Below are 24968 nucleotides of genomic sequence, written 5' to 3' on the forward strand. Positions count from 1 at the left end.
AGTCCCAATTGGACTTGTAACGGTTTGTAAGAATGTCTCCTCATTTTTGGACACTGGCTGTTCATACACTTTTTATACATATTGTGAACATGGTCAGATTCTCTCCTCATGGAAGGAGGGCACTATTCTGCCGATATACAAAAACGGATGTTGGAGAAATCCCTCAACTTATCGGATGCTGGCCATGCTGGACATACCGGCCAACATCTTTGCGAGAGTACTCCTAAATGAGTTAAATCATCAGATAATAAATTCCTTCCCATCAATCAAATGGGATTCAGATGCAAATCAATTACAACACATAATTTGCTTACCCTGGTAACCACCATTGAATATGCCTGGAAGCGGCTCCAGCTTCCTTTGTATTGCGCCTTCATAGATATCAGTGCAGCGTTCCATACAGTCAATAGGAAATGACTATGGAACAAATTAGTTTAATGGAATATTCCTCATGGCCTGTTGACCATGATCAAGCTATTACATTTTGACACCAGTGTAAGGGTGAGGTTAGATGGTAAGGGGGGAGTCTTGAGTTTGTTTCCCACCTCTCGCGGAGTAAAACGGGGATGTATCCTTGCCTCTACCCTATTTAATTTATATTTGGGGGGAAGTCTTGCAACCTGCTGTAGCGTGCCCTGTGAAAACAGGTGATTTGAAAATCGGGTGGCTCGCATATGCAGATGACCTGCTTTTATTGGATTATACACTGCGAGGCCTTCAAGGTATGCTGGTTGCCCTTGGTCTCTATGCCAGATCCAATGGACTATGCATTAATATTGAAAAAAATGAAATAGTAGCTTTTAGGGGGAACTATAACAATGGAATCGGCTCAAGTGTGATGTGTGGAAATTAGATGAGGAAGTGGTGCAAGGGGTGGAATGCTACAAATACCTTGCGGTACTGATTGACAAGAAACTGAAATGGGCGTCTCAGTGGGAGGAAAATAAGGCAAAATGCATGAAGATTACTAAGACTGAGTGTGTTTATTTGTAGGCAAGGTGGTTGCTCGATCAAGACAATCTTGCTCTTATACACAGCTAAAATAGTACCATGTCTGCTGTATGGAGTTGAAGTTCAGGTGGTCTACCCTAATTAAAGAGTTGGCCAAATTTGAAAGTAAGATCTTACACATACTGTTAGGATGCCAAAATCACTATATATTAAATACATATTGTTAGAATTCAACTATAAACGCATCTTAGCAGTCATTAATAGTAAGTAAACTAGCCCTGGGGTTTGATAGCTGCTTAAACTAGATAATGGTACAATAAGGGTTGAGGCATTTCTGGCATAAAGAGCTAAAGATAACCATGAACCATTTGGCACCATTGGTAACCTGTTATCTGTATAGAAGATCTGGGCATTGGTCTATGATAATCGGAGCATGTTAATACCACGGAAGGGACTTAAAAGATGGGTAAATTAAAAAACCCTTGAGCATAGTAAAGAGTTTGATTTTGGTATGACTAGCGTCAACAATTTACAGTGGTCCATTCATTCAATATTGGATGGAATGCAATACTATTGCTAAATACCTTGAGGCATTTTAAAATAGTACAATAATAAGAAAGTATCTACTTCTAAAATGTAATGGTACCCTGGCACTCGAAATTGAAGAAGCCAAAAGAGGATTACCTCGTGGTGAGCGAATGTGTCGAGTGTGTGGGAAATTGACTATAGAATCAGCAAAACATCTATGGCCTGATTCATAGAAGCGTTTTATAATGGCACAATTCCATTGAAAAACACTGTGAATCAGGGCCTTAATGTGCTATTGTGTTACTTTGAATGCTCTGAGGAGTAAAAATGACGTGTTACTGCGACAAGATTAATTGCGATCATGTTACATTGATGTGGACGCTGCTGTTGGAAGGGAACGATGTCAGTCTAGTAATGGACATTTTAAGGGAGTTATTTATAGGGATTTTATAAGTCTTAAACATGACATGTAAATTGTGTTGGTTTGAACATTTTGTAGTTGACATTTGTTTTTGTCATTAAGTTGATGTATTTATTGTGTGTGTGTGTAAATAATTTAGCATATAAAAGCCTTTTTCTTGGCTTTAAGTATATTAAAAAGAAAAAAGTAACAGTTCCCGTGGAAGAACTGTTGGGTAAGATTTTCATATTTATAATTTTTTTGTTATTGCATACATAGTTTAGAATAAAACCTTTAGCAAATAAGGGAATGTTAAACTCCATCTGACATCGAGATGACATGACCTCGACCTCCCATATAGTTCTCAGGTTCAAACTTGTTCAGAATTGCTTTTTGACTTTTTAATCCTTATGGCAGCGATGGTAAGTCTCACTCGGTCACCTCTGAAAACCATCAACCACCATTAGTCTACTGATAGATGTGGTGGACTCTACAGACCATGCAAATAACGTAGATCTCAGTTCAGTTAGACCAGGCCACGATGTAAAGAGATGCTGTAAGTTCTCTGAGTTCTTTGTTCTGCAGAACCTAAATATGGGTTGGATGGAATTCCCCTCCGATATAACCAATATTATCTCCATTGTAGGAAAAAGGTTGAACCTGATCCTCAATAACTGAGTTCTGTAGACAGGATCCAGAAATTGTGTTATGTAGGGGAGTAAATGGCCGTAGGCTCTGGTCTTGTTAGACAGCTGTCAAAAAAAGTTTGTAGGTATTAGTCTTTTTGCAGGTGGAAGTCCAATCCTTTTTCCAGAGCTTCCTCTTGATTTTGTCTGTACTTGTCAGAAGCTGTTCCTGTGAGGCACGTAGATCTTCCAAGAGATTTTTACAAGATGTGTCCCATGCTGAGCCTTTTGCGTTTGCTCCATGTGCCATCTCAGATTTAATAACTTCTAAACTGGCAGCCGGGTCAGCTTTTATGTATTTCCTAAAGAATAATCGTGCCTTCCATTCGACTGAAGCCTTGAGTGAAATTAAGCGAAGTTCTCTTTATTTGGATAGGAATAGACCTAGGTAAACCTAAGACTTGTTTCCAGAATGCCCCTTCTAACAGTGGCAAAAGATTTCCATGAGTAGTTCACATTACCACAGAGCCATACGAGTAGGAACCACCTTTCCTCTGTAGAAGTCCATCACTGGTTGTAGGGAGAAGCTGCAAAACCTTAGTGTTCTGATTGTCTATTTCAAAGATAATGTTTTCCCTTTCCGCCCCATTTGTGGAGATCTGGATACCGAAATATTTAAAGGCCATCACACCGTCCAATTTTCTCACACCGATGATCCAGGAAAAAGTCCTGTTCTTCTTTCGCTTCTGAAATTGAAGGATCTCCATCTTTTCTATGTTGATCGACAGGTTGTTCTGCGCAGTGTATTCTACCAATCGTCTAAATTGTCCTTGAAGGCCAATCGGAGTCCTGTCAAAGATAAATGCTCCTGACCTGTGTCAACCCCAGAACGTTTTGCTTTGACCTGGTAACTATTTTACCTTGTGCCTAGGTTAAGGGGAATCTTTTTCCTCTCTCACCTAGTCTTTTACTCTTTTTATGGGTGACCTTTTATGTCTCTCTATAGTGTATGGTTAAAGTTCTGGTTTCCTACAACTTTTGGGCTTAAGCTGGGTTGCCCTTATTTGCTCCCCTGTTAAATTCTTTCATGTGCATGGGTGAACTACAGCTCTCAAATAGTGAAGAGGGATTTTCATCTCCCTTTACCTTTTATATAGTGAGCCAGCACACCCCCCACGTTATGTGGAGTGCTGGGGGGGGAAACAATGTATCCCCTTGCTTGCTTACTTGATAACATTTTATTACAATTACCAGTATTAAAACAATGGCTGGTGGTAGTGGTTTTACCTTTATGACGTTTAGTCTTGATTACTTGCAGGCTGTTTATTCAGCCTCTGCAATGCACAGAAGGGCCACCATTTGTATATAATGTATGTAATGGTGGGCTCCTTTTTTTTCTCACCAATTTTTGTGTGCTTGCTGTTTCTGAGGTCTTCCCCTGCCATTCTAGGCAGGTACGACCTCCGAGGTTGTTTTGTGTTTGGCGGGAATACTGTGGATTCTCTGCCCAGGCTCCAGAGTGTCTGGAAAGGCAGGAAGCGAGGGAAGAGTCCAAACCTCTGCAGACCTTTGTCTTCCACCCTACCTGAAAGGTAACAACTCGCAGTGGGGGGCTGCCTGTCCTGATTGGACAGCCAGACCGCCCCTTTCTGTAAAATGCGGAGGGAGAATGCAGAGGTTTTGCTGTAGTTCCTGATAAAAACTGAGTCTGGAAGAACCTGGAAGCTGCTTACAAGTCGACCACTGGAGCTGAAATCGAAGAGGATTATGAAGAAACGAAGAGAGCCTGTTGTAACCCTTCCTTCCAATCGACCTGAGGATCCTGAAACTCACAACCCTGACCCAGAGCCCAGTAAGATTCACTTGGCTCAGGAAGACCTGCATTTTGAGCCATCCCATGTAGTGCTGTGATCTTGCGGGGGCTGCAGTACGCCAATACAATTGCACCTCGAGCCATTGTGCGGTGCATCGTCTTCCAAATTCCAAATCGAGCTGAAACTTTGATGGTATTCTGCTGGAACTCCAGAGACACGATTTGAGTCCTCAAAGTCACCTCATCAGAGTGCTGGACCTTGCAAACAATGAGAATCCGACCAGCGATATTTAGTCTTCATCTGGCTCCCAAAAAAGTGTACCATAACTACAGAGCCGCATCCAGCCGTGAGGAAACTCTTGCCTGGCAAATTCCCTTCCAAAGTCCTGTCTTCCATCTTCACAACAAAGGAATCCATTGACCAGGTTTTTGGCTGCAGATCCTGAAGTCTTCCTGCTGCAACTCTTATTCTGTGCTGAGGTACTGTGTTGGCTGGGGTATAAACTTTCCTTAAGTCTGTGTAATTTCGGAAAAGCTTTTGAGGCGTTTTCTGTGATTGGGAGTCCTCTCATCCAGTTCACCCAGGCCCACTGCTGATATCCTCCTAGGGTGTCGTCTCTGAAGGCCCCTAACTCTAAAGCAAACTACTTGTTTGAACATTAAATCCTGTGCCTGCAACATAAGTCTCTCACCCTGCCTACAGCTGGCACCTAGACCACTAAGGTCCCTCTTCTGCCACTGGGATAACTCATACAATAGACTAGGGAAGGCTTGGATAAGAAAAGGATTTTATCTTGAAAAGTATAACCAGTGTTTAAAAGTTACTAACTGGTGGAAGAAGTTGGTTGGTAACTAACTCGGAGTGAGCAGTTGGAGAGGTCTTACTTACCTTGAATGTGTGTAGTGCCATTCTGAAAAGTATATGCAAGGTTATTTGGCTCACCTGGGAATTGGGTATGCCTCTTTCACAAAAGTGGTGCTGTTGGCTTCATTAACTATTTCTTTCAGAGAATAGGTGTATAAATTCCCCAACTGGGTCTTACTTCCCCTAACTTGCTGTATAGCCTGTCTAGAATAAGCCTGCCTTGGGTTTTACCTACCTAGAATAACATGGAGTCATTCACAAAGTGTAACATTGGGTTTTGCTTCCCCTGGTATGTTTATTCAGATACTAAAACAGTCTTAGTCTATACAAACCGTTATGTTGTTGATGGCTCCTTTAAAAAGTGTATAGGTTTTACTGTGCTATCCTAAAATAAGTTATAATTGTTGCTTACCTCAGTCTGGGTTCCACTGATCTGAAAAGCAACTGTAATAGTATATTGCAACATTAGGTTTTACCTGCCTAGAATAGCTGTGTGCCGTTCTTGGAAAGTGTTCTGTAGGTGTAGCTGACCTTGGTCTGCCTGGTGCATCCTAAATTAGTGGAAAGAGTTCTTGCTTATCGTGGACTCTGTTCCACTGAGCTGAAAAGCAACTGCAATTGTATATTACAGCAAAAGTCTTACTCACCTAGAATAACTGTTATCCTCAAAGTAGTTATAGGTTTCTACTGATCCTTCAATGAGTGTTCCACTATTCAGAATAGTATACTTGCAGGTTTACTAAGTGATTTCTTTCCTAAGCGTGACGGTACAACTGCTACAGTCTACTTCCCTTCATTATAGAGGGTAATCTAAAAGTGACTAATGGTTTTTACTTTACATGAATGTGTGCCCTATACTAAATGTGTATAAGGTCTGACTTACCTAGAAATACTGTTGGGTGTTCTGAAAAAGGTCTATGCTTTGGTCTGTGTACTTTAAAGCATAGTATTGTGTTTGTGTTTTTATAATGTGTTTCTCCAGCATGGGGTCTGGCATGGATTCACATGCTCATGAATAAAAATCTTGTATTTAAATAAACAATTTATTTTTACAATGCATAGTGTTTCAGTGCTTCTTTGGACCATATGTGCACTACAGTTTCTTTGTACTGATTCTACAGCCCTCTCCATCCTAGGATAAGCCTGACTGCTCTGTCCACGCTACCATATGCTCTGGCGGGACAGCCGTATACTAAGCGTGGAGCCTTGTACTGCCTCAGTTGAATGGTTTTACCAAGCCCTTAGTTGGACTTCAGAAAAAGGGTCCTAACAAGAACACCCATAGAGTGTGCAACCACTGCCTTCCCAGTAAGCTCTTCCGACCCAAGACAAGAGGCCCATTCCCTTCTTTCTTTATCTTTTTTTAAATTACAGAACCATGGTTCAGATACTTCCCGGGTCATGTTTCATGATTTAGTGCCAGAGGTTTTTAACATTCAATTTGTTAATCATAATTCTAGGAGGGGTGGAGGGATAGCCATGATTTGTAGAGCTTCCTTGCAAATTTCACATTTGGAGGCACTGGACTGGGGAGAGGCAACACAGATTGGCCATCTCTCAGTTTGGATATATCCCTCGTATTCTGTTTGAATACCACCCCCCCCAGGACCGGCAAAATCTTTTTTAGATAATGTTGATCTTTTTCTCTCCTCGGCTGGAAGTAAATATAAGGAACTGCTCTCTCTTGGAGAGTTTAATATCTGGTTGGATGAGTAATCTGACTCTGCCTCAAGGGAGCTCTGGAGTATATTGGGCAATCATGATGTGAAGCCACTAGTGGTATTTCCAACATATTCTCAGGGACATTGCTTGGACTTAATTTTATTAAGGGGCTCAAGCATTTCACTGACTAATACAGTGCCTATTTCCTGGTCGGATCATTTCGCCAGGATGTTCCTATTTTGTCAACGTAACACTGGGAAATATCCTCAGTCTGCTATGGGTGCATTAACGTATCGTAGCACCAAAGACTTGGATAAAGTATCTAGAGTTGAAATTAAAAAAGCGTTAGACGAGATTAACCTTTCAGCAGACTGTGACATGTTCTTTGTGAAAGGAGCAGAAGTAATGGGATCCATTTGTGGCAGTATGGCCCCCCTTAAGGTAAGTAGGTGAATAAAACAATCTAAACTCTGGTACTCATAGTGTTTAAGCCTACTACAAAAACTATTGGGAGCCTCAGCACAGAAATGTAGAAAAAATCGATCCCCCTGTAGAGCTGCTAAAGGTGTGTGCCCTGAAAGACTATAAAGTGTCAATCTTTGGAGACAAAGCTGATTTTCTTTTTGCATAAATAAATTCTTGGTGAGGTAATCGGCCAAGAGAATGATTCAGTTATCTCAAAATGTTGCCACCCAACGTGTGCTACTCTTCCCTCTGAGGCGTCTTTAGCACAGGCCAATGCTTTCCATGTATTTGTAAAATATAATTGGGGGTATTCAGGAGCAAATACGTTCTAATCAAGTACTGATACCTGGTGACGGGAAGGATATTCACTTGTCCCCTAGTATGGGGGTAGTGAATAATATTGACTGCTTCTCATTTAGTTTTTGCACTGGTTTCGGAAGAAACTATTCATGCAATGCTGGGAGGGTTGAAACCTATTAATGACATCATCTTTCCCCTACCAGCATGGGTGACTGAACGCTTGGCAGTGGAGATTACACAAGTGACTGCCAGAACTATCGTCTGGTTGCAGGTCTTGGCTAGGAAAGATGCTTGAGGAAATAGCAAGCAAGTAGCTTCAAGATCATGTGAAGAAACACTCTCTCCTGAACACTTTCAAATCCTTGGTTGGTCAGACAAGGGAGAACTCTCACTCCTGGTGACGCTGGACCACTTTTGACATGGTAGACCATGGCATTTTACTCTTGCCTAAGAACAATGGGGGAGTTTTCGTAGCGGGCCCTGCTATGGTTAACTCCTTTTTGTCCAACCGATAGTAGCAAGTTAAATGTGACTGTTATTTATCAGACTCTCCCATTGAGCTGCGGTTTTCCTCAGGACGCCACACTCTCGATGCTCCTTTTTAATCTTTATATGATGCCTTTATTGAGCATTTTTAGGAAATGTAATTTAAGTTTCCATTGACATGCAGACGATACTCTGATTTTTGGGAAAGTTGGCAATAGTGAGGATACATTACAGAGAATTGATCAATGCTTGAATGAAGCTAATATCTGGATGTCCCATAACCAGCTGTAGTTGAAGGCAAACAAAATGGAAGTGACACTGTTTGGACCCAAACATCTGTTGACAGTTGCTTCTAAACTACCTCCCCACTTAGCTCTTTGGGCTCGAATCTGATCTATGCATCCAAAATTTAAAAACTTGGGTTATATTTGACAAGCTAACTTTGGCGCGGAAATTAAGGTTGGCACCAAGGTGCAGTCGGTTTTCTACTTGCTGTGACCTTTTTGCCTTGCGCTCCCCTTTTATATCGCTAAAAGATCATGCTACTGCGCTATGGTAATGGTCTGCTTGCCGGCAGTCCAGAGACTCAACTAACTAGACTCCAGAAAGCACAACATGCTATTTCCAAGCTGTCCAATGCACTCAACAGATAAGCTGCTGCTGGTGGTATCACACTCTCGTTGCTTCTCCCGGGGAGATCAGCATTTTTTGGGATTTGGTCCTAGACTTTGGAACACCCTCACCCTACTCCCATTGGCATTTGCGCAACATGACAGATCTTACCCAGTTCTGAAAATCCCTCAAAACATTCCTGTTGAAATAAAGCCATAATGTCCTACGGTAGGGTACAGGTTACAGCTTTACTTAACTTACATTGGAGATGAAGTGTTTTGCATGATCATCTGCACCCAGATGCAGTTTATTCTGCCAGGTATTTTCAGTACTTCAAACATTCTTTTAAATTCTATTTTTCTATGTTACCCCTAGGGTCCAGAATTACCCAGCAAACCCTGGGATTATGACTACCCCTGATTTTACAAAAGATTTTTAAATCTAATGACACCTCTGCCTCAGTATGTGCACTATCAATGTGTTACAAATGTTTATCTCCATGGTGTGTCATTTGCCCATCAGAACCTAGGTAATGTGAACCTAAAATATATCCTTGACTTTGTTAGCCCTCCTGCCTTAGTTGCACTTTGTGTGCCCCAGTTTGACTTTCTCTGAGCTTTTTGCACATGTATTCTGTAATTGTTAGAGCGCAGTAGGAAACCTGTGGCCGGAGGGGTTTGTGGCTTCTTGGCTCTGAATCATGATGGTATTACAATAGGGTTTATTGTTCAGGGGTCTAGTCATTACTCCCCTCTACAAATGTAAATTTATAGTGTATGCCAACAGGCACGAGGCTTGCATTTTAGGGTGAACAGCAAGTAAGGTCTTAACTGGCCATTTACTGTTTTTACATCTACACTATGCTCTGCTGTGAGTTTTGTTTCACCCATTTCCATATGTTTCCTAACATTGATATAGTACATGGGACTTTGTAATAAACATGTAAGTTTTTCAGTATACCAGTGTGTCCTGTTTTCTTTTGTGGTAACTATTGTAAGTAATTGTACCTACCAGATAGCATTGCTCCCCCCTGAAATTAAGCCTGAATGCCTTGCTATGCTTACCATAAGAGACTTTGGTATTTGTTTTGGGTGTTTTACCAATAAGGTAAATGATTGCACTCACCTGAGGTGTTTTGCAAAAATCTCCCTAACGAGTTATATGTGGTTTTTTCAGAGAGTTTCTTACTCGTATTGAGTCAAGTATTTGGGCAGAAAGATCCATCCCAGAGAGCTGTAAGGATACTAATCTTATGGTGGTCCCGAAACAGAAAACAATCAGCAGTTGTACTCTTATTGCCCGGTGTTCCCTTTCACTCAAACTACAAACTTAGACTGTCAGCTGACATGTTGCAGCACAACTGCCTATGTATTCTGTGGCATTAGTGAGACATGAATAACATCCCAGGAAGTGACACAACTGAATATACTCATCTTGCTGCTACCTTGATAGTGCGAACAGTGGCCGGGGGGCAAGGAGAATCCCAGTTGACTCTTCATTTCTGTGCCATGCCCTGTCTACAATGGGTCTAGCAGCTATGCTGATAAGGAGAATTTAGTAACTCTGTATGGACCAAATCGCTAGGGTAGTTATATCGATGTAGTTATATCGATGTAACCACCTGTCTTCATTTAATTCATCAGGGCTGCCCTCTCTTGGTACTCCTCTTTGACCTGTATATTCAGCCGCTAGTTTGCGCTGTAATATCTTCACCAGAGATTAAATTGTTTAGATTAAGCTTTGAATTTTCAAGCAAGGTAGTGGTTTGGGCAGATGGTTATGGACATTATTCCTTTGGAGGCATATCCACACAGTTTGTGTACTAAGTGGTGAGTCTGGGGCTCTGTCAGGATATAAATGACCTTAATATGACTACTCCCCCTACTGGACCAACAGGTGCCTACCCTCAGGTTTGTAGTGCATGTAGGGATTTAATGAACGTATGATCCTGAGCAGCTGGAATAAATTAATTTCAATAGTCGTGACCGAATCCCAAAAGCCCTGAAATAGGGCTCTTTGACCTGCCAGTCACACTAATTGTCAGACTATACTTGGGATGAAATGACTACTGTTTTGCAGGAATGCAGGGATGATAATGCACAGCCCCACACTGCTACTACACCAGTAGTGATTCCAGTCATAAAAGAAACCATAAACAGACAGTATGCCAACTTTGCCTCTTGTGGCAACATGGGCTTGGGACCAGGCTGTACTCTTCAGGAAGGATGTTAGCTAGCACAGAAGCAGTCGCAAAGAAATAGCACTATGGTACCAAACTAATGTCTAATGTTCTATAAAAGAAAGGGACCTTATTTAAACTCGAAATACAAACACACTAATCAAAAACACTTGGGATAAGACACAGAATATGCAGACTTTGTAATGAAAGGGAGTACTCGGGGTCTGAAGAAATGGATGCATGGGCAGTTATTTCTGGAAAACACCAGGGAACCCTGTTTCACCAGGAGAGCAGGGACAACAAACTATAGAACACACTTTTTCTCCTTAACTAGGCCAGTGGGTAAGGTTACTATGTACCACTTCTGCATATACCTGTTACTGTCTGTGCATCAGTAGGGGATCGTCTCAAGTACGTATAACAGGAGGATTTCCCATGGACCCATCCAGAAGGACAAAGCCTGTGTTATAACAAAATTCAGAACACTTTATTAAGAGAGTACAAAACATAAAACCACCAGAATAAACATCAAATGAGTTTAACACTGATCATCTACATAAATGTATCAAATCAAAAATGAACATATATGGGTGTTATTCAGACAAATAATTCAAAAGTGAGTACATTTACGGAAGATTACTGTAGTCAACATAGATCGTATTAATCATAAGATTTGCCTGAGACCCATAGTCAACATCCAAAGTACAGTGGACACCACTAGGCTATCACAAAAACAGATCTGCCTATCAACATTAATTCTATTATTGCATCTTAAACACTGGTGCTGAGGCCAACTAGGTGCCTAACAAGTACCAGACATGATATCTGCTTAATTAAGGGGCCTATTGAATAATAGATCCACCAGCCAACACTAGCCTAATTCGTAATCCTAGTTTCGGCTCCACAATGAAGTCTTCCTCAAGGCCAAAAAACCAAGAGGACAAGGTATTCAATCCGCGACCAGGCCGTCCTCCAACCTTACGCGCTACTGTATGCAGGTAGAGACAAACTGTAAAGAAACAAATCAAAAAGCACAAATTAAACCACTACACCTAAAGCACTAACCCCGTGCCAAGCTGATCGCCACCATACAACTGTGAAAAGCAAATCACCAACACCAAAACACACCTACGTCCTCACCCAGTGATAGGTCCACAGTGGCCCTTGCAACAAAGCTACTAGGGAACAATTTAAATAAAAAATGACTTCATTCAAGAAACGATTAAGACCATCACTGGTCTAAGTCAATCAATGGCTACCTGATTAAAGAATCAGCAGCAGCTGACCAAACTTCTTTTTTTGGAGGCTGGAGATTTAATCAGTTCCATCCTTGATTACTGAGTGTTCAACCTATTGTAAAGGTAGACAAACAATAGACACAAATATTCAAATACAAATGGAGAAGTGACAGTCTAAAACTCTAACAACTAATTTCTCTTGATGTAACAATAGTACTTCAAGTCACATAATACCCGCATATATGCATAACGCCTCGACGTGCCAAAACGGGGCTTCCAATGCCCTGGCATTTCACAGGCAGTATTGAGGGCTAGGAATAGATATGCTTGCTTGAGAAATACAATGAACAGAAACACGCTCAAAAGCGTCTAGTCAAACTGTTGTCCTTTGTCCAAATCAGCTTAAATGGTGAGTAAATTCATAATTTGTTTAGTTACAGAACAAACAAATATGTTCTACCGCCAATATACTTAATCATTTATCGGTTATATTCCTTCTGCCTGTACCACACAATTCCGTATTGCATGTCGAACTATCCCACACACGTCTGTATAAGCAGCCTCAGCGCGCCCATTAGTTTGATAATGCTAGGATTTAGGGGACGGACTACAATCCTGCCTCGTGTGCCCCTAAAAAGCGGCAGCCATCTTTTAGAGGTATTGTAATTGACAAAAATGAATGTAGTGGAGACCACAACTTATCCACACTACAACACACATTACAAGCTATGAAATTTGCCAATATGTTATTGCAATAATTTCAGTAGCAAGGTATTGCAATAATTTAAGCAGCAATGTAAAGTTCAATAAAGAGGTCTTATTAGTTAAAAGGGCCCTTTGAGGAAGGCCAGTGGGACAGAATCACTGCAGACACCTCTAAGACTTGTTCTTGGAGCTGGACAGCATCGAGGCTAGGTTCCTTTCCAGTGTGTTGATTCTGTATCAAGAGATTTTGTGTCGGTTGTTCCAAATTGATTGCAGTCCAGTCAGTTTTGACGGTCCATCGATGCAGTCATTTAGCAATGATCGGCTCAAATCTGGTGAAGAGTACGGACGCAATGGTCGAGTCGGGTGTCTCAAAATCAGTCGTGTTTGCTCAACAATGTGTTGCGGTTCTTCAGAGGCAATTGGCCCAAACTGCTTGAGCACAGGCAGGAGACAGGGCGAGTCAGTGGCTCGGCAGCAGATCAAAAGGTGGTTAATGTCAAAGGTAGTTGTTGATCATTGCCGGTTAGAACAGCAGCTAGACTTGGTCAAGCCAGCTCGAAAATGATTGACATGTGCAAACAGTGCCCAAAGTTGGTTGCTGGCTTTTGGTAGCTGGAAGAATCCCGTCTAGGGCCCGAGGGGCAAGGCAGATACTTTGTTGTGCACATCCCAGCCAGGAAGGTTTCCAAAGAGCATTTGCAGGGGCTGTCCTCTCCAGTGAGCAGGTCCCTGGGTACCGGTCTTCTCAACTAGCAGTAGGCCTTGTCCTGCCAGCAGATGACCCCACATGTTCCTCCAGGATGGTTGAGGGAAAGGGCTTGTTCCTTTCATTGAAGTCTTTAACTTGCTCTGTGGATGAAGGCTTGGGGCAGACTATACCGCCAATATATTTATTTATTTTGCATGTATGGCAACACGCTGAACCCTCTGGTATCTAGGCACTAGTTAGATTGAGAAACAAAGCTGTATAGGAACAAATGTCAGTCACAAAAACTGTATAGGAAAAGAACGTCACACAATGGAGAGCGAGAAGAGTCTTAATTTCCGGGCAACTAGCCCATAAAAGAGCAATGAAAGCACAATACATACAAATATAAACATAACACAATTTCTGATGTTTGTTAATCTGCTTAGAATCACATGCTGTGCATAGGTCCGACATCCAGTGGTCACTGCGGAGTATTGCATTTTCGTAGTCGAAAAGGGGACGTCGACAAGGCGTGTCTGTAACACTATCCCTATAGTGACGTGCGTTGTACCCATAATCCCTCACGCGTCGAGGTCCCTCAGATTGTTTTTTTCCGCCCAGCTTCTGGTCGCCTTACGCGGAGCTCCTAGAGAGACATTGCTAATACTTACTTCGGACCTCGGTCCTTAATTATACTTATTATATTGTTAAAGATCCCTCCCCTCGACGTTAGCTGTGAAGCTGTTTCTCCGCCGAGCAAGTTTTCGACGGAGGGGAAGAGACAGAGGAGATCCTTCGGCGCTGCCGAACACGTGGCCTGGCCTCGCCGGCCAACATACAGTAGGGAGAGTGGGGGTTCAAACTTTTATCTTCTCTTTGAGAATGTCTTTCTTTCTCCCCTATCTTTCCCTTGGGGTTGTTATCACCAGTTATTATTGCCTCAGCTATGAAGAGGACACCTTTTAAGTTTTGCCCACGCTGTAGGGGCAAATACACTTGGAAGGACAAACACCAGCTCTGTAATCGTTGCTTGCCCCTCGATCATAAGGAAGACAGCTGCGCGGCCTGTAAGCTCTTGAAACCAAGGACTCTTAAAGAATGCAAAGTTAAGAGGTGGGCGGACTACGCTATGTCGAAGTCAGTTTCCTCACCCGCCGCCGCTGTTACAGAAAGTGACGAGGCGGGTGATAACTCGACGTCCGTTACGGAAGTCATCAACCCCCAGAAGGAGCGCTCGCGCTCCTCAACGTCCGTCCCCGGCCCCGACGGGCTCGGCTCACGCCCTGCTTATGGGGATGAACACCCCGGCGACAAGGACGCACACAGACCCCATAGGCCTAAGCACACAACCCACGGCTCTTCTTCGTCTAAGACGAAGGATCCATCAGTGCCAAAGGGGACGCAGGGCACTCCGGCGTCTACCTCAGACCGTAAGGGTCTCAAGCCCCACCCGCAAACGCAGCCGCGACCAGCGATTGGGCTTTCATCAAGCACGGGCGCTACCCCAAAATCATCCGACGTAACGCTCCATAGAGCGGCCGTCGAGGAACAACCCGTAACGCAGGCAACGTCGACACCAGAGTCCTCTACTGACAAACTCGTTGTCGAGAGCCTGGCGAGAATTGTTTCCGAAGACAAACGTAAGCGGACGACGAAACAAACGTCGAATACCGCACAAAAAGCTATGGAAACGCCGAAAAAGCACAAGAGTAGCCAGGAACTGCCCCCTTCATCTAAGGGCACTTCTGAACTACCGGAGGGCTTTTCAGAGGGCGACGGAAACCTTTCTTCGACTTTGTGGGAGCGTTCTAAGCGTTTTGAAGGTGAAAACACTGATTTCCCCCTCTAGACTATTCAGGGGTCCCCCATGAGACCCTTGAAAGACTCATGGAGAAAATGGAAAGGTTTTTGGGAAACCAAAACCCACCCACACCCAAAACACCAAGAGAATGGCCCCAGGATGACCCTAGGGTCAAGATTCCTAGGCTGTTCCCCCTTCTACAGACGTATATGACCTCACTAAAGAGGAGCAATACCTCCAGGAAGATGAGGAATGTTTGGGTGGAGAGGAAGAACATGAGGAAGAGGGGTTTGAAGAAGATCCTTACACTAGTGCAGGAGCTTTCGAAGAAGATACAGCTACCTCGCAGCCCTGGCAATCCCCATCAGTGCAGCCTTGGCAATCCCCATCAGTGCACTCAGACCCTGATGTCTTTCACCCTTCTCCTCCCAAGGATTCACCTATTGGAAACACCTCTCCCATAGATGACCAACCTTCACTTAATGCACTATTGCGCAAGGCAGCAGCGCATTTTGAAATAGACACAGGGGAGACTCTTCCTGACATAGACTTTGTAGAGAAAGTTATTAAAGAAAAAGCCCCTGTTAGTCAGTCTATTCCGCTCCTGGCTTCTATAACGAGAAGAATAACTCCTTCCCTTTCCAATCCTGCCTTAGTCAGAGGGGTCAACCCTAGGATAGAAAAGCTCTTCAGCACTTCGTCCTCTGACCCTTTGTACATCAGAGGCCATTCTATTCCGGACTCCCTCGTAGTTACTAATACAAGGAAAAGAGCAGGGGTACCACTATCCACTAGTGAGGCACCACCTGACAAAGAGGGCAAAAAGCTCTATGCACTGGGGAAGAGAATCACAATGTCCGCCGCCTTTTCAACTAGGATTGCAAATAACAATTCCCTACTAGCTAGCTACGCAGATGCACAGTGGAGCAAGCTGCGAAGCAGAGGACGCACCAGAACCCCTGCGTTCACGCCTGTTAGCTACAATCTCAGAGGGAACTCTTGTAAACCAGGGCATCGTTAAGAACTCCTTAGATGCCGCAGAGACGGCTGGCCGTTCCCTGGTTCAGGGAATACTTCTCAAACGCCATGTCTGGCTGCGCAATTCGGGATTTAAGCCGGAAACACAGGCTTCCCTGATAAATAAGCCCATAGAACAAACACATCTGTTTGGGAAAGCAGTTGATGAGGCCCTAGAACTTGCGAAGAAAGAGTTTGATACCATCAAGACTCTTGACCAAATTTCTAGGCCCCCTAACAGACGCGGCTATGGCAATAGACGCTCCTTTCGTGGCCAACGCCAGCAGCAAAACCAACAGCAATTTTACTCTACCAACTGGCCCTCTAACCAGGGTAACAACACCCAGTTCAGTCAAAGAGGCCAACGCCGTGGCAGAGGAAGAGGTCGCGGCTCCAGCCCCAAAGGTTCCACGCCCAATAACAACAAATGACCTGAAGATTCGGGTCCCCTCCCATGCATCACCGGTCGGGGGCCGGCTAACATTGTTCCTTTCAGCATGGGAGGGAATATCGTCAGACCGCTGGGTATTATCCACCATAGCCCATGGATACTGCATCGAATTCAACGGTTCCCCGAAGTACAGACCCCCACGGAACCGACGCATGACACCGGAACACCTCACCATTCTTCTTCAAGAAGTAGAAGAGCTACCGAAAAAAGAAGCTATAGAGGCTGTCCCCCTATCTCAGGTAACAGAAGGTATTTATTCAGTGTACTTCCTTGTACCCAAAAAGGACTTAACCATGCGCCCTGTATTAGATCTGCGCCCAGAGCGAACAAGTTGGTCAAACCCCAAAAGTTTCGTATGGTAACCTTGCAGGAAGTAATACCACTGTTATCACAAGGGGATTACATGACAACACTAGACATGAAAGATGCATACTTTCATATTTTAATGTTGCCAGCGCACAGAAAATACCTCAGGTTCAAGATAGAGAACAAACACTACCAGTTCATAGTACTACCCTTCGGGATAGCATCTGCACCAAGGGTATTCACGAAAGTACTGGCAGTGGCAGCGGCCCACCTGCGCAGGTTATCCATCCCGGTATACCCTTACCTCGACGACTGGCTCATAACAGGGGATTCTTACGAAACATGCTTCTCCAATACCCAAAAGACTGTAGACCTTTTGTTCCAACTGGGCTTCTCAATCAACGAAAAGAAGTCCAGCTTAGACCCCAGCCAAATCAAACAATTCCTAGGGGCTCTAATTCGAACAAAGGACGGCCTCGTCTTCCCCTCTAACGAGAGGGTCCAAAACATGCTGTTTCAGATCCCCCATTATGTGGCAGGTCGAGAGGTGACGGTACGCAAAGCCAATGCTCTTGCTAGCGATGATGGCGTCATGTATTTATTTGGTACCTCACGCGCGACTGCGCATGCGCCCAATGCAAGAGTGGCTCAACAGCCAGTGGTGTCAGGCCAGCGGACAATGGGACGATCTAGTGGTGGTCTCGCAGGCCTTGGTTCTCTCGCTACGGTGGTGGACAAAAGAAAACCTGTTAGGGAAAACTTTTGCCACACCCGCAGTGGAAGCCACTCTAACCACAGACGCATCCCTTACAGGATGGGGGGCTCACCTATCCCATCAGACTGCTCACGGGGCGTGGACTCCGAGCTTAGCATCCAAGCATATAAACCTGCTGGAACTACTAGCGGTGTTCAAAGCATTGAAAGCCTTTCAGGAACACCTACAAGGAAAGACAGTGATGGTCCTCACAGACAGCACCACAACCATGTACTACCTCAACAAGCAAGGGGGCACTCACTCTCCAGGACTGTCCAAGCTGTCCCAGAACATCTGGAAGTGGGCTCTCAAACACAACATGTTCCTACTATCACAACATGTACCAGGGGAACTCAATCTGCTAGCAGACAAACTCAGCAGAGACTTCCCTCTGCCCGTAGAGTACGAATGGCGGTTACAAGAAGACATCGTCTTCGACGTCTTCACACAGTGGGGTTTCCCAGAAATAGACCTGTTCGCAACTCTGGAAAACTCTCAATGCCAAGATTACGCCTCCAGGTACCCCCAGAACCAGTCCACGGGGAACGGTCTATCGATTCCATGGTCAGGGAAATTTGTTTACGCTTTTCCCCCCGACTCCCCTTCTCAACAAGATAGTGCACAAGATGCACCAGGAACAGGTTACCATGATACTAGTGGCCCCAATGTGGGCCCGGCAGCCATGGTTCGCTCACTTGATGGAGATGTCCCTATCTCCCCCAGTGAGACTTCCCTGCCCGTACAACATGCTGTCACAGGACAAGGGCAGGACACTGTATCCATGCCCTCAGACCATGAACTTAGCAGCCTGGCTCCTGAGATCATAGAATTTGGACATCTACAACTCCCGCAGAGATGTATGGACATCCTCAGGGAAGCCAGAAAACCTAATACTCGCCACTGCTATTCTAGCAAGTGGAAAAGATTTGTCATTTGGTGTAGAGGTAAGAGCATCAACCCGGTGTATTGCTCTCCCACGAACATTGTTCTGTACTTGACCCATTTACTGGATTCAGGTCTAGTGTTCAATTCCATTAAAGTCCACCTAGCGGCACTTTCTGCATACACCACTTCCCAACTTAAAGTGTCGTGGTGGACGATACCAGTTATCAAAGCCTTCATGGAGGGGGTAAAAAGAATACACCCTCCGATAGCTAACCCAGCTCCCGGATGGGACTTAAATGTGGTACTTTCTAGACTCATGGGCCCTCCCTTTGAACCCATGCACAAGGCAACTCTTAAGGACCTCACTCTTAAGACTGCTTTCCTAATAGCTATCACCTCCATTAGGAGAGAAAGTGAACTACAGGCTCTTTCTGTTCTAGACCCCTTTGTAACAGTTCACAAGGATAAGGTGGTTCTACGCACACACCCAAGGTTTGCACCAAAATTCATCTCTAAATTTCATGTATACCAGTCAATAGAACTACCAACGTTCTTTCAAAACCCTTCCAGCTTTTGAGAAAAAAGTCTGCATACACTAGATGTACGCAGAGCTGTCATGTTCTACATGGAAAGAACCAGACCACTGAGAAAGACTAACCAGTTCTTTGTCTCGGTGGCAGCAGGAAGAGAAGGAGATGCAGTCTCAAAGTCCACTATATCTAGATGGATTGTTCAATGCATCACTCTCTGTTACACTCTTGCTAAGAGAGAACTACCCTTCAAGCCAAGAACACTCTACTCGAGGCACTGGGGCATCCATAGCATTCATTGCAAATGTTCCCCTTGAGTCCATCTGCAAAGCGGCAACCTGGAGTTCTGTACACACCTTTACAAAATACTACTGTCTAGATGCCCACTCTAGATCTGATTCCCAGGTGGGACAAGCAGTATTAAGACATCTTTTCTCTACTCTTCCTTCTCACAACCCACCTCCAACTGCGGGTACTGCTCGCTAGTCTATGCACAGCATGTGATTCTAAGCAGATTAACAAACATCAGAAGACAATGCATTACTTACCGTAAAAGCATTTCTGATGGTTGTATCTGCTTAGATTCACATGCGCCCGCCCACCCTTCCTCCCCGCTCGGATGGAAGGAACATAGACACCCTTTTCTATATCTCTCTTTTCTGTACTCACTCACGTCTAGAAGGCTCCCTCAGGGCAGGAAAATACAAACAGAGGGACCTCGACGCATGAGGGATTATGGGTACAACGCACGTCACTATAGGGATGGTGTTACAGACACGCCTTGTCGACGTCCCCTTTTCGACTACGAAAAACAAAATGCAATACTCCGCAGTGACCACTGGATGTCGGACCTATGCACAGCATGTGAATCTAAGCAGATACAACCATCAGAAATGCTTTTACGGTAAGTAATGCATTGTCATATTAATCTACAATGAGTACTAAACTAGGTTAGGCAGAAACCTGTGCAGTTCCCTTAGGGACCACTGCAAAAGATTTAAGACTACAGGTGTTTGGCAGTAAACCCACTTGGTAGCAGTCTGTACCACGCAGATTCACTTGCTAGCTGTGGCTGAGCAGTCAGACTTCCCTCAAGAAGAGTTAGGCAGTATATAGAGTATACACAATAGGTACAGAGATACAGTAGCACAAGCAAACACTGACCAGAGCTTTGGTGTAAAAGTATATAATTATTTATTTAAAGACACACTTGTAGATTACACTAGCACAAAAGAGGTAAGTACATTCAGCACACAGTCACTATTATATATATATATACAACCCTAATGACTTATTAGACAAGTCTTAGTGAGAAACACCACTTATTTTCAGACAGAGGTGAGCGCTTAACATAAGATGGCACTCTAATAAGTTATTAAAAAAAAGTGAGTTATGGAAGCACACAAATTTCAATACTTTTAAAAGAACCACAGTAAGGCAGAATAGGCAGAGTTCTACTGGAGAGCAAGGAAGTCAATTGCAAGGCCCAGCTCTTGGAGAGAGCAAGCAGAAGGGGTCCAGGTTCACACAGTGGGGTTATGCCCAAAGAGTCTTGTAGATAGTTCGCACAGAAAGGATGAAATTAAAGTCAGGAAAAGTTAGCTAGGTCGTCCCAGGCCAGCCCAGGTTAGAAAGTCGAGGCTTTACTGTCACACTGAACGATCTGTCGCAAGGGAAGCCAGGCGGGACACAGTACCTTAAGTGTGAAGGAAGCTCCAGCGGGTCAGTTGTTCCTGGCAGCGGGTGCAAGTCGGTGTTTCGTCCAGAGGAAGAGGAGGTCTCGCCGTGGAGGAAAGATGAAGGTCGTTGCACTGCCAGGGAAGAATCCAGCCGCGGAGTAGTTACCCTTCTCTTCGCGGTGGTGGTAAGCCGTGGTATTCTGGTTGCCGGGGTGCTTGGTACGGGCAAGGCGGCCACGAGATGCTCCAGGAAGGTGAAAAGAAGGCAAAACTGGTTATCCCCACCAGTCAAAGGAAGAAGACTCTCCGGACTGGAGATCTCCTCTGTCGTCGGGAAAAGTGGTGAGACGGTTCAGCAGGGCTCCACCGGTGGTGTCGTTGCAGGTCGGCTCAGCTTCTCCCTCCTCGGATTCTTAGGTCCTGTGGCGACTTTTGAAGTTCCAGTCTCCAAAGCCCTGCTTTTATGCAGCACACCCCCATTCATTCAGCCTAGCTGTCAATCAAACATGCTAAGTGGTGAGCCGGCCGGCTCACCACTTGGGCCAATCACACAAGAGTGCGACTTGAGTTACCAAGGCAACTCAGTCCAGGGTGCCTAAACCCCCTCCCACACCCCTTGTGGTACCCAGACAGAGTGGCACCACTTATGGAGGCTTCTGTGGCGAAGCCAGTCAAAAAGTGGAACAAAGGGCTCGACTTGGGTTGGAGTCACAGAAGAGAACACAAACGCCATTTTAGAATCGAGTTCTGGCAAAAAATACCAACCGGTGAATTAATAAATAAATAAAGTTGGTAGCCTCGAACAATGGGAGAATCCCATAGAGAGATATTTGCGGTCGAATATAAAAAGTAGTATCCACTGCCACCAGCCAAAACCTGATCAGGGGGGACGGAGACATGCCCCCTCGAACAACAGACCCCGGGGCAATCGAATTGGCCCGACCAGTACGTCCACAATATGATGGTTTGTACTGGTTTCTGTTCATAATTTGGGACTAGTAAAGCCAATGATGACTTTACATGCCCTGGGAGACAGTAGTCAGTCCCAGGGTATGGAGTCTATGTTGGGGGGTCGCTACGACACCCCTGGGTTACGGCACGGAGGGTGCTGTGTAACCCACATCAAAAACACATGAGACCCTATGGAGTAAAATACCCCATAGCCCATAAAACACATGGGAAGATAAAGGAACACCTCAAATCATGTCTAAGAGTGGGAGTAAAAGAGTCTCACTCTTAGCAGGAGAAAAAAATAAACCCCAAAAATCCAGCAGAGCTGCTGGGGGACTCACTAGGTGTGTGAAATTAGCCTTTACAGAGAATTCTCGCTAACAAACTACTACACAGTTATTTATACCGCAATAAATAAGATCTGTTCCAAAGCACGCTCAATAAAAATATACATTTTTGATGCACAATTTAGGCTTGGAGGTGATACAATCATATTAAATGCTACAGATAAGTTTCTTATCCCCAAACCCTTGAACAGCGGGCACAGATATTTACGCATTAACTGCATTTACAGGGCATAATAGAAAATGCAGCATATCTTCCACATCATGCATTTTTGCAGAAATATTTTTCACGAGGAAGATGAGTTGATGAGGAATTAAAGAAACCTCAAGCTGAATATGCAGTCCAGGTACCATAATAGAAATCGGCTATGCAGGACATTCAAACGTGATGGAAAATCTTGCATTACAGATGGCAGAAGCAGACGTGAGGTGAACCATGTTGGGCGAAGCAGACTCTTAGAAGCACCCGCTTGGAAGCACACCTACTTGGAGACACTTGAGACTGGGAAAGGTGCTGCTGCTGCTTCAGAGAGACTGCAGAAAGGTCAGCAGCCACGGCGAGGCTTTTGGGAACACGGTCCAGCAAAAACACTTCAATTTCACTGACATGCGAACGCAGACCTAACACTGGAACCAAGTGAGGGTCAGCAAACCAGGCAAAGTTTGTATGCAGTACCCTTTGGGTGACTACAGGTAATAGGAAACCCAACCTTTTGTATAAGCTTTTACTACACAGTTTGGTAGCGTGTTGAGCAGGGGCTTCTCTGTCGATACAAATTTAGATTTTCAGCACAGCAGCACTGGTCCAGGAGTTGCAGCAGGTGTCCTCTTCAAGTTCTTCTGTTCCTTCGTCAAGTGGTCGACTCTGCCTTCCAAGCCAAAATCCTCGCCTTTTATTCAGTTCTCTCCCATTCATTCCAGCCTAGCTGTCAATCACCCAGCACAGTGGCTGTCCTTGCTGGACAGTCTGTCGGCCAATCACCACTGCGCTGAAGATGCTGTGTGACACAATGTAAATGATGATGCCTATGTAGTTAGTTAGACTCCACAACCGGAAGAAACAGTGTATACAGAAATCACATTAAAATACATCAGTGAGTGGGAAAAAGGGTCACACACTCTCCAGGTTAAAAAAAAATCAAGTCCTGAAAATCCAGCAAAGTTACTGTGCGTCTCTAAAATGGAGGGAATTAGCACATTTCTGAGAATTCTCCCTTACGAGATGTATACAAGAGGACATTCCCGGAGGAGAATCGGGGGAAGGGCTTTGATGGCCAATGCACATGTTGGTGAACACAATACAGATGCAAATTTCATTGGCATTCACAAACGTTTTCCAGCTCAATCAACTTTTCTGAATTATGTTGGTGTGAGTGGTGCGGTAAGTAGGAATCAGTGCACAAAATAGTTTAACATTAGCAGCATGTGTGGTCAAATAGGCAACAGTTATGGAAAAACATATTTGTAGTTGTGGGAAAGGATTCACTTGAAATTCACCCAAGCCTTCCAATTCTCCTGCCCTCAAGCCCCTTTATTCACCTCTGTCAGGCGCCTTGAGGCTTCATTGCTATAGGTTTCGCTTTACAAAGTCTCAAAAAAACAAAATACAGTTCCGTTATTTATAACTCTTCACATGTGTTCTGTGTGTATTATGCGATATGCACACATTCATAGAGTTAACAATTCAGATTGAATTGCTTTACTTTATGAATTTCTATCAATGCCTAATAAAATGTTTCCCTCACCTCGCACCTGCCTCTGTCTCATTTCCTGTGCCTCCATTCTAGCACTTCATCCATTGTGGTCGCGTCCCAAGCACAGCTGGATGTACCGCATACCTGTACTTGAAAAAGTCCAATGTTGGTTGTCCTTATTCTATGTATGTCCACTTGTGTATTGTCCCTGGTGACTGTTCCATTTACTCCTCTCCACAACCTGGTCATAATGTCCCTCAAATTCACCCCATTGTAAGGAGCTCACTGCTTCCAGTCAAATCAGATTTATTATTTATTGTACGTTCTTTTGTGATCAATAGAGCATTGTTCCTCCTGTATATAAATATCAACTTGCATACGTTTGGCATATGCTCAATGCTATTTTCTTTGAATACCTTGTTCTGATGTAATCGTCATTGCCCACAGGTCCTTCATGTGTTCATGTTTTTCATTGCAGAGTGCTAAAAATTGAAGGAAAAAGAAAAACATTTTTGAAGGGTTTATTTCTTTTGGTTTACAGATCCGCGATTGGAATGAAGAATTACAGACAACAAAAGAGCTACCCCGGCTTCCCTCAACAGATCAGTTGTTAAGAGAAAGAGCTACCTTTAAGGTAACTCCTAACTGTATATGAAATAACAATACATGCAATCTTCATGCAGCATATAATCATCATGGTACAGGAAACTAAAGTATTGACAAAAACAATAGTTTACCTGCCTATAAACCAAAACTAAGGGTCTGTCTGTGTCAGGATATCAATAACTGAAAAACCGCCCTTGTATCCTTAAGATCCTTTCCTGACCCTCGTCCTATAAACAAATGACATTGTGTAAGGAAAATATCTTCAATTGGCCAAAAAGTGTTCACAACTAAAATAAGTATAATTCCAACAACAATGTTCTCCAAGGTGGAAGCCCTTGGTTCCAGACGGTGGATCCCTTCCCATGATTCTTAATTATACGAAGAAAAGTCACTTTTGTAAACAGTTCCTTGGTGTCTATCTGGACTCGC

At 44.1% G+C, this 24968-nt stretch overlaps 1 protein-coding gene across 1 annotated transcript in view; it reads left to right on the top strand.

Moving 5' to 3' along the window:
• The window catches only part of LOC138492324 (clustered mitochondria protein homolog), a 1100229-nt gene that overhangs the window by 349244 nt on the left and 726017 nt on the right, over window positions 1-24968 (top strand). The window contains exon 9 of the mRNA XM_069619372.1: window positions 24475-24567. Coding sequence (XP_069475473.1) covers window positions 24475-24567 — 93 coding nt within the window. The remainder of the gene's footprint in view (window positions 1-24474; window positions 24568-24968) is intronic.

This window comes from Ambystoma mexicanum, chromosome 10 (genome assembly GCF_040938575.1).
Source record: "Ambystoma mexicanum isolate Mex_15411 chromosome 10, UKY_AmexF1_1, whole genome shotgun sequence".
Classification (NCBI taxonomy): Eukaryota; Metazoa; Chordata; class Amphibia; order Caudata; family Ambystomatidae; genus Ambystoma; species Ambystoma mexicanum.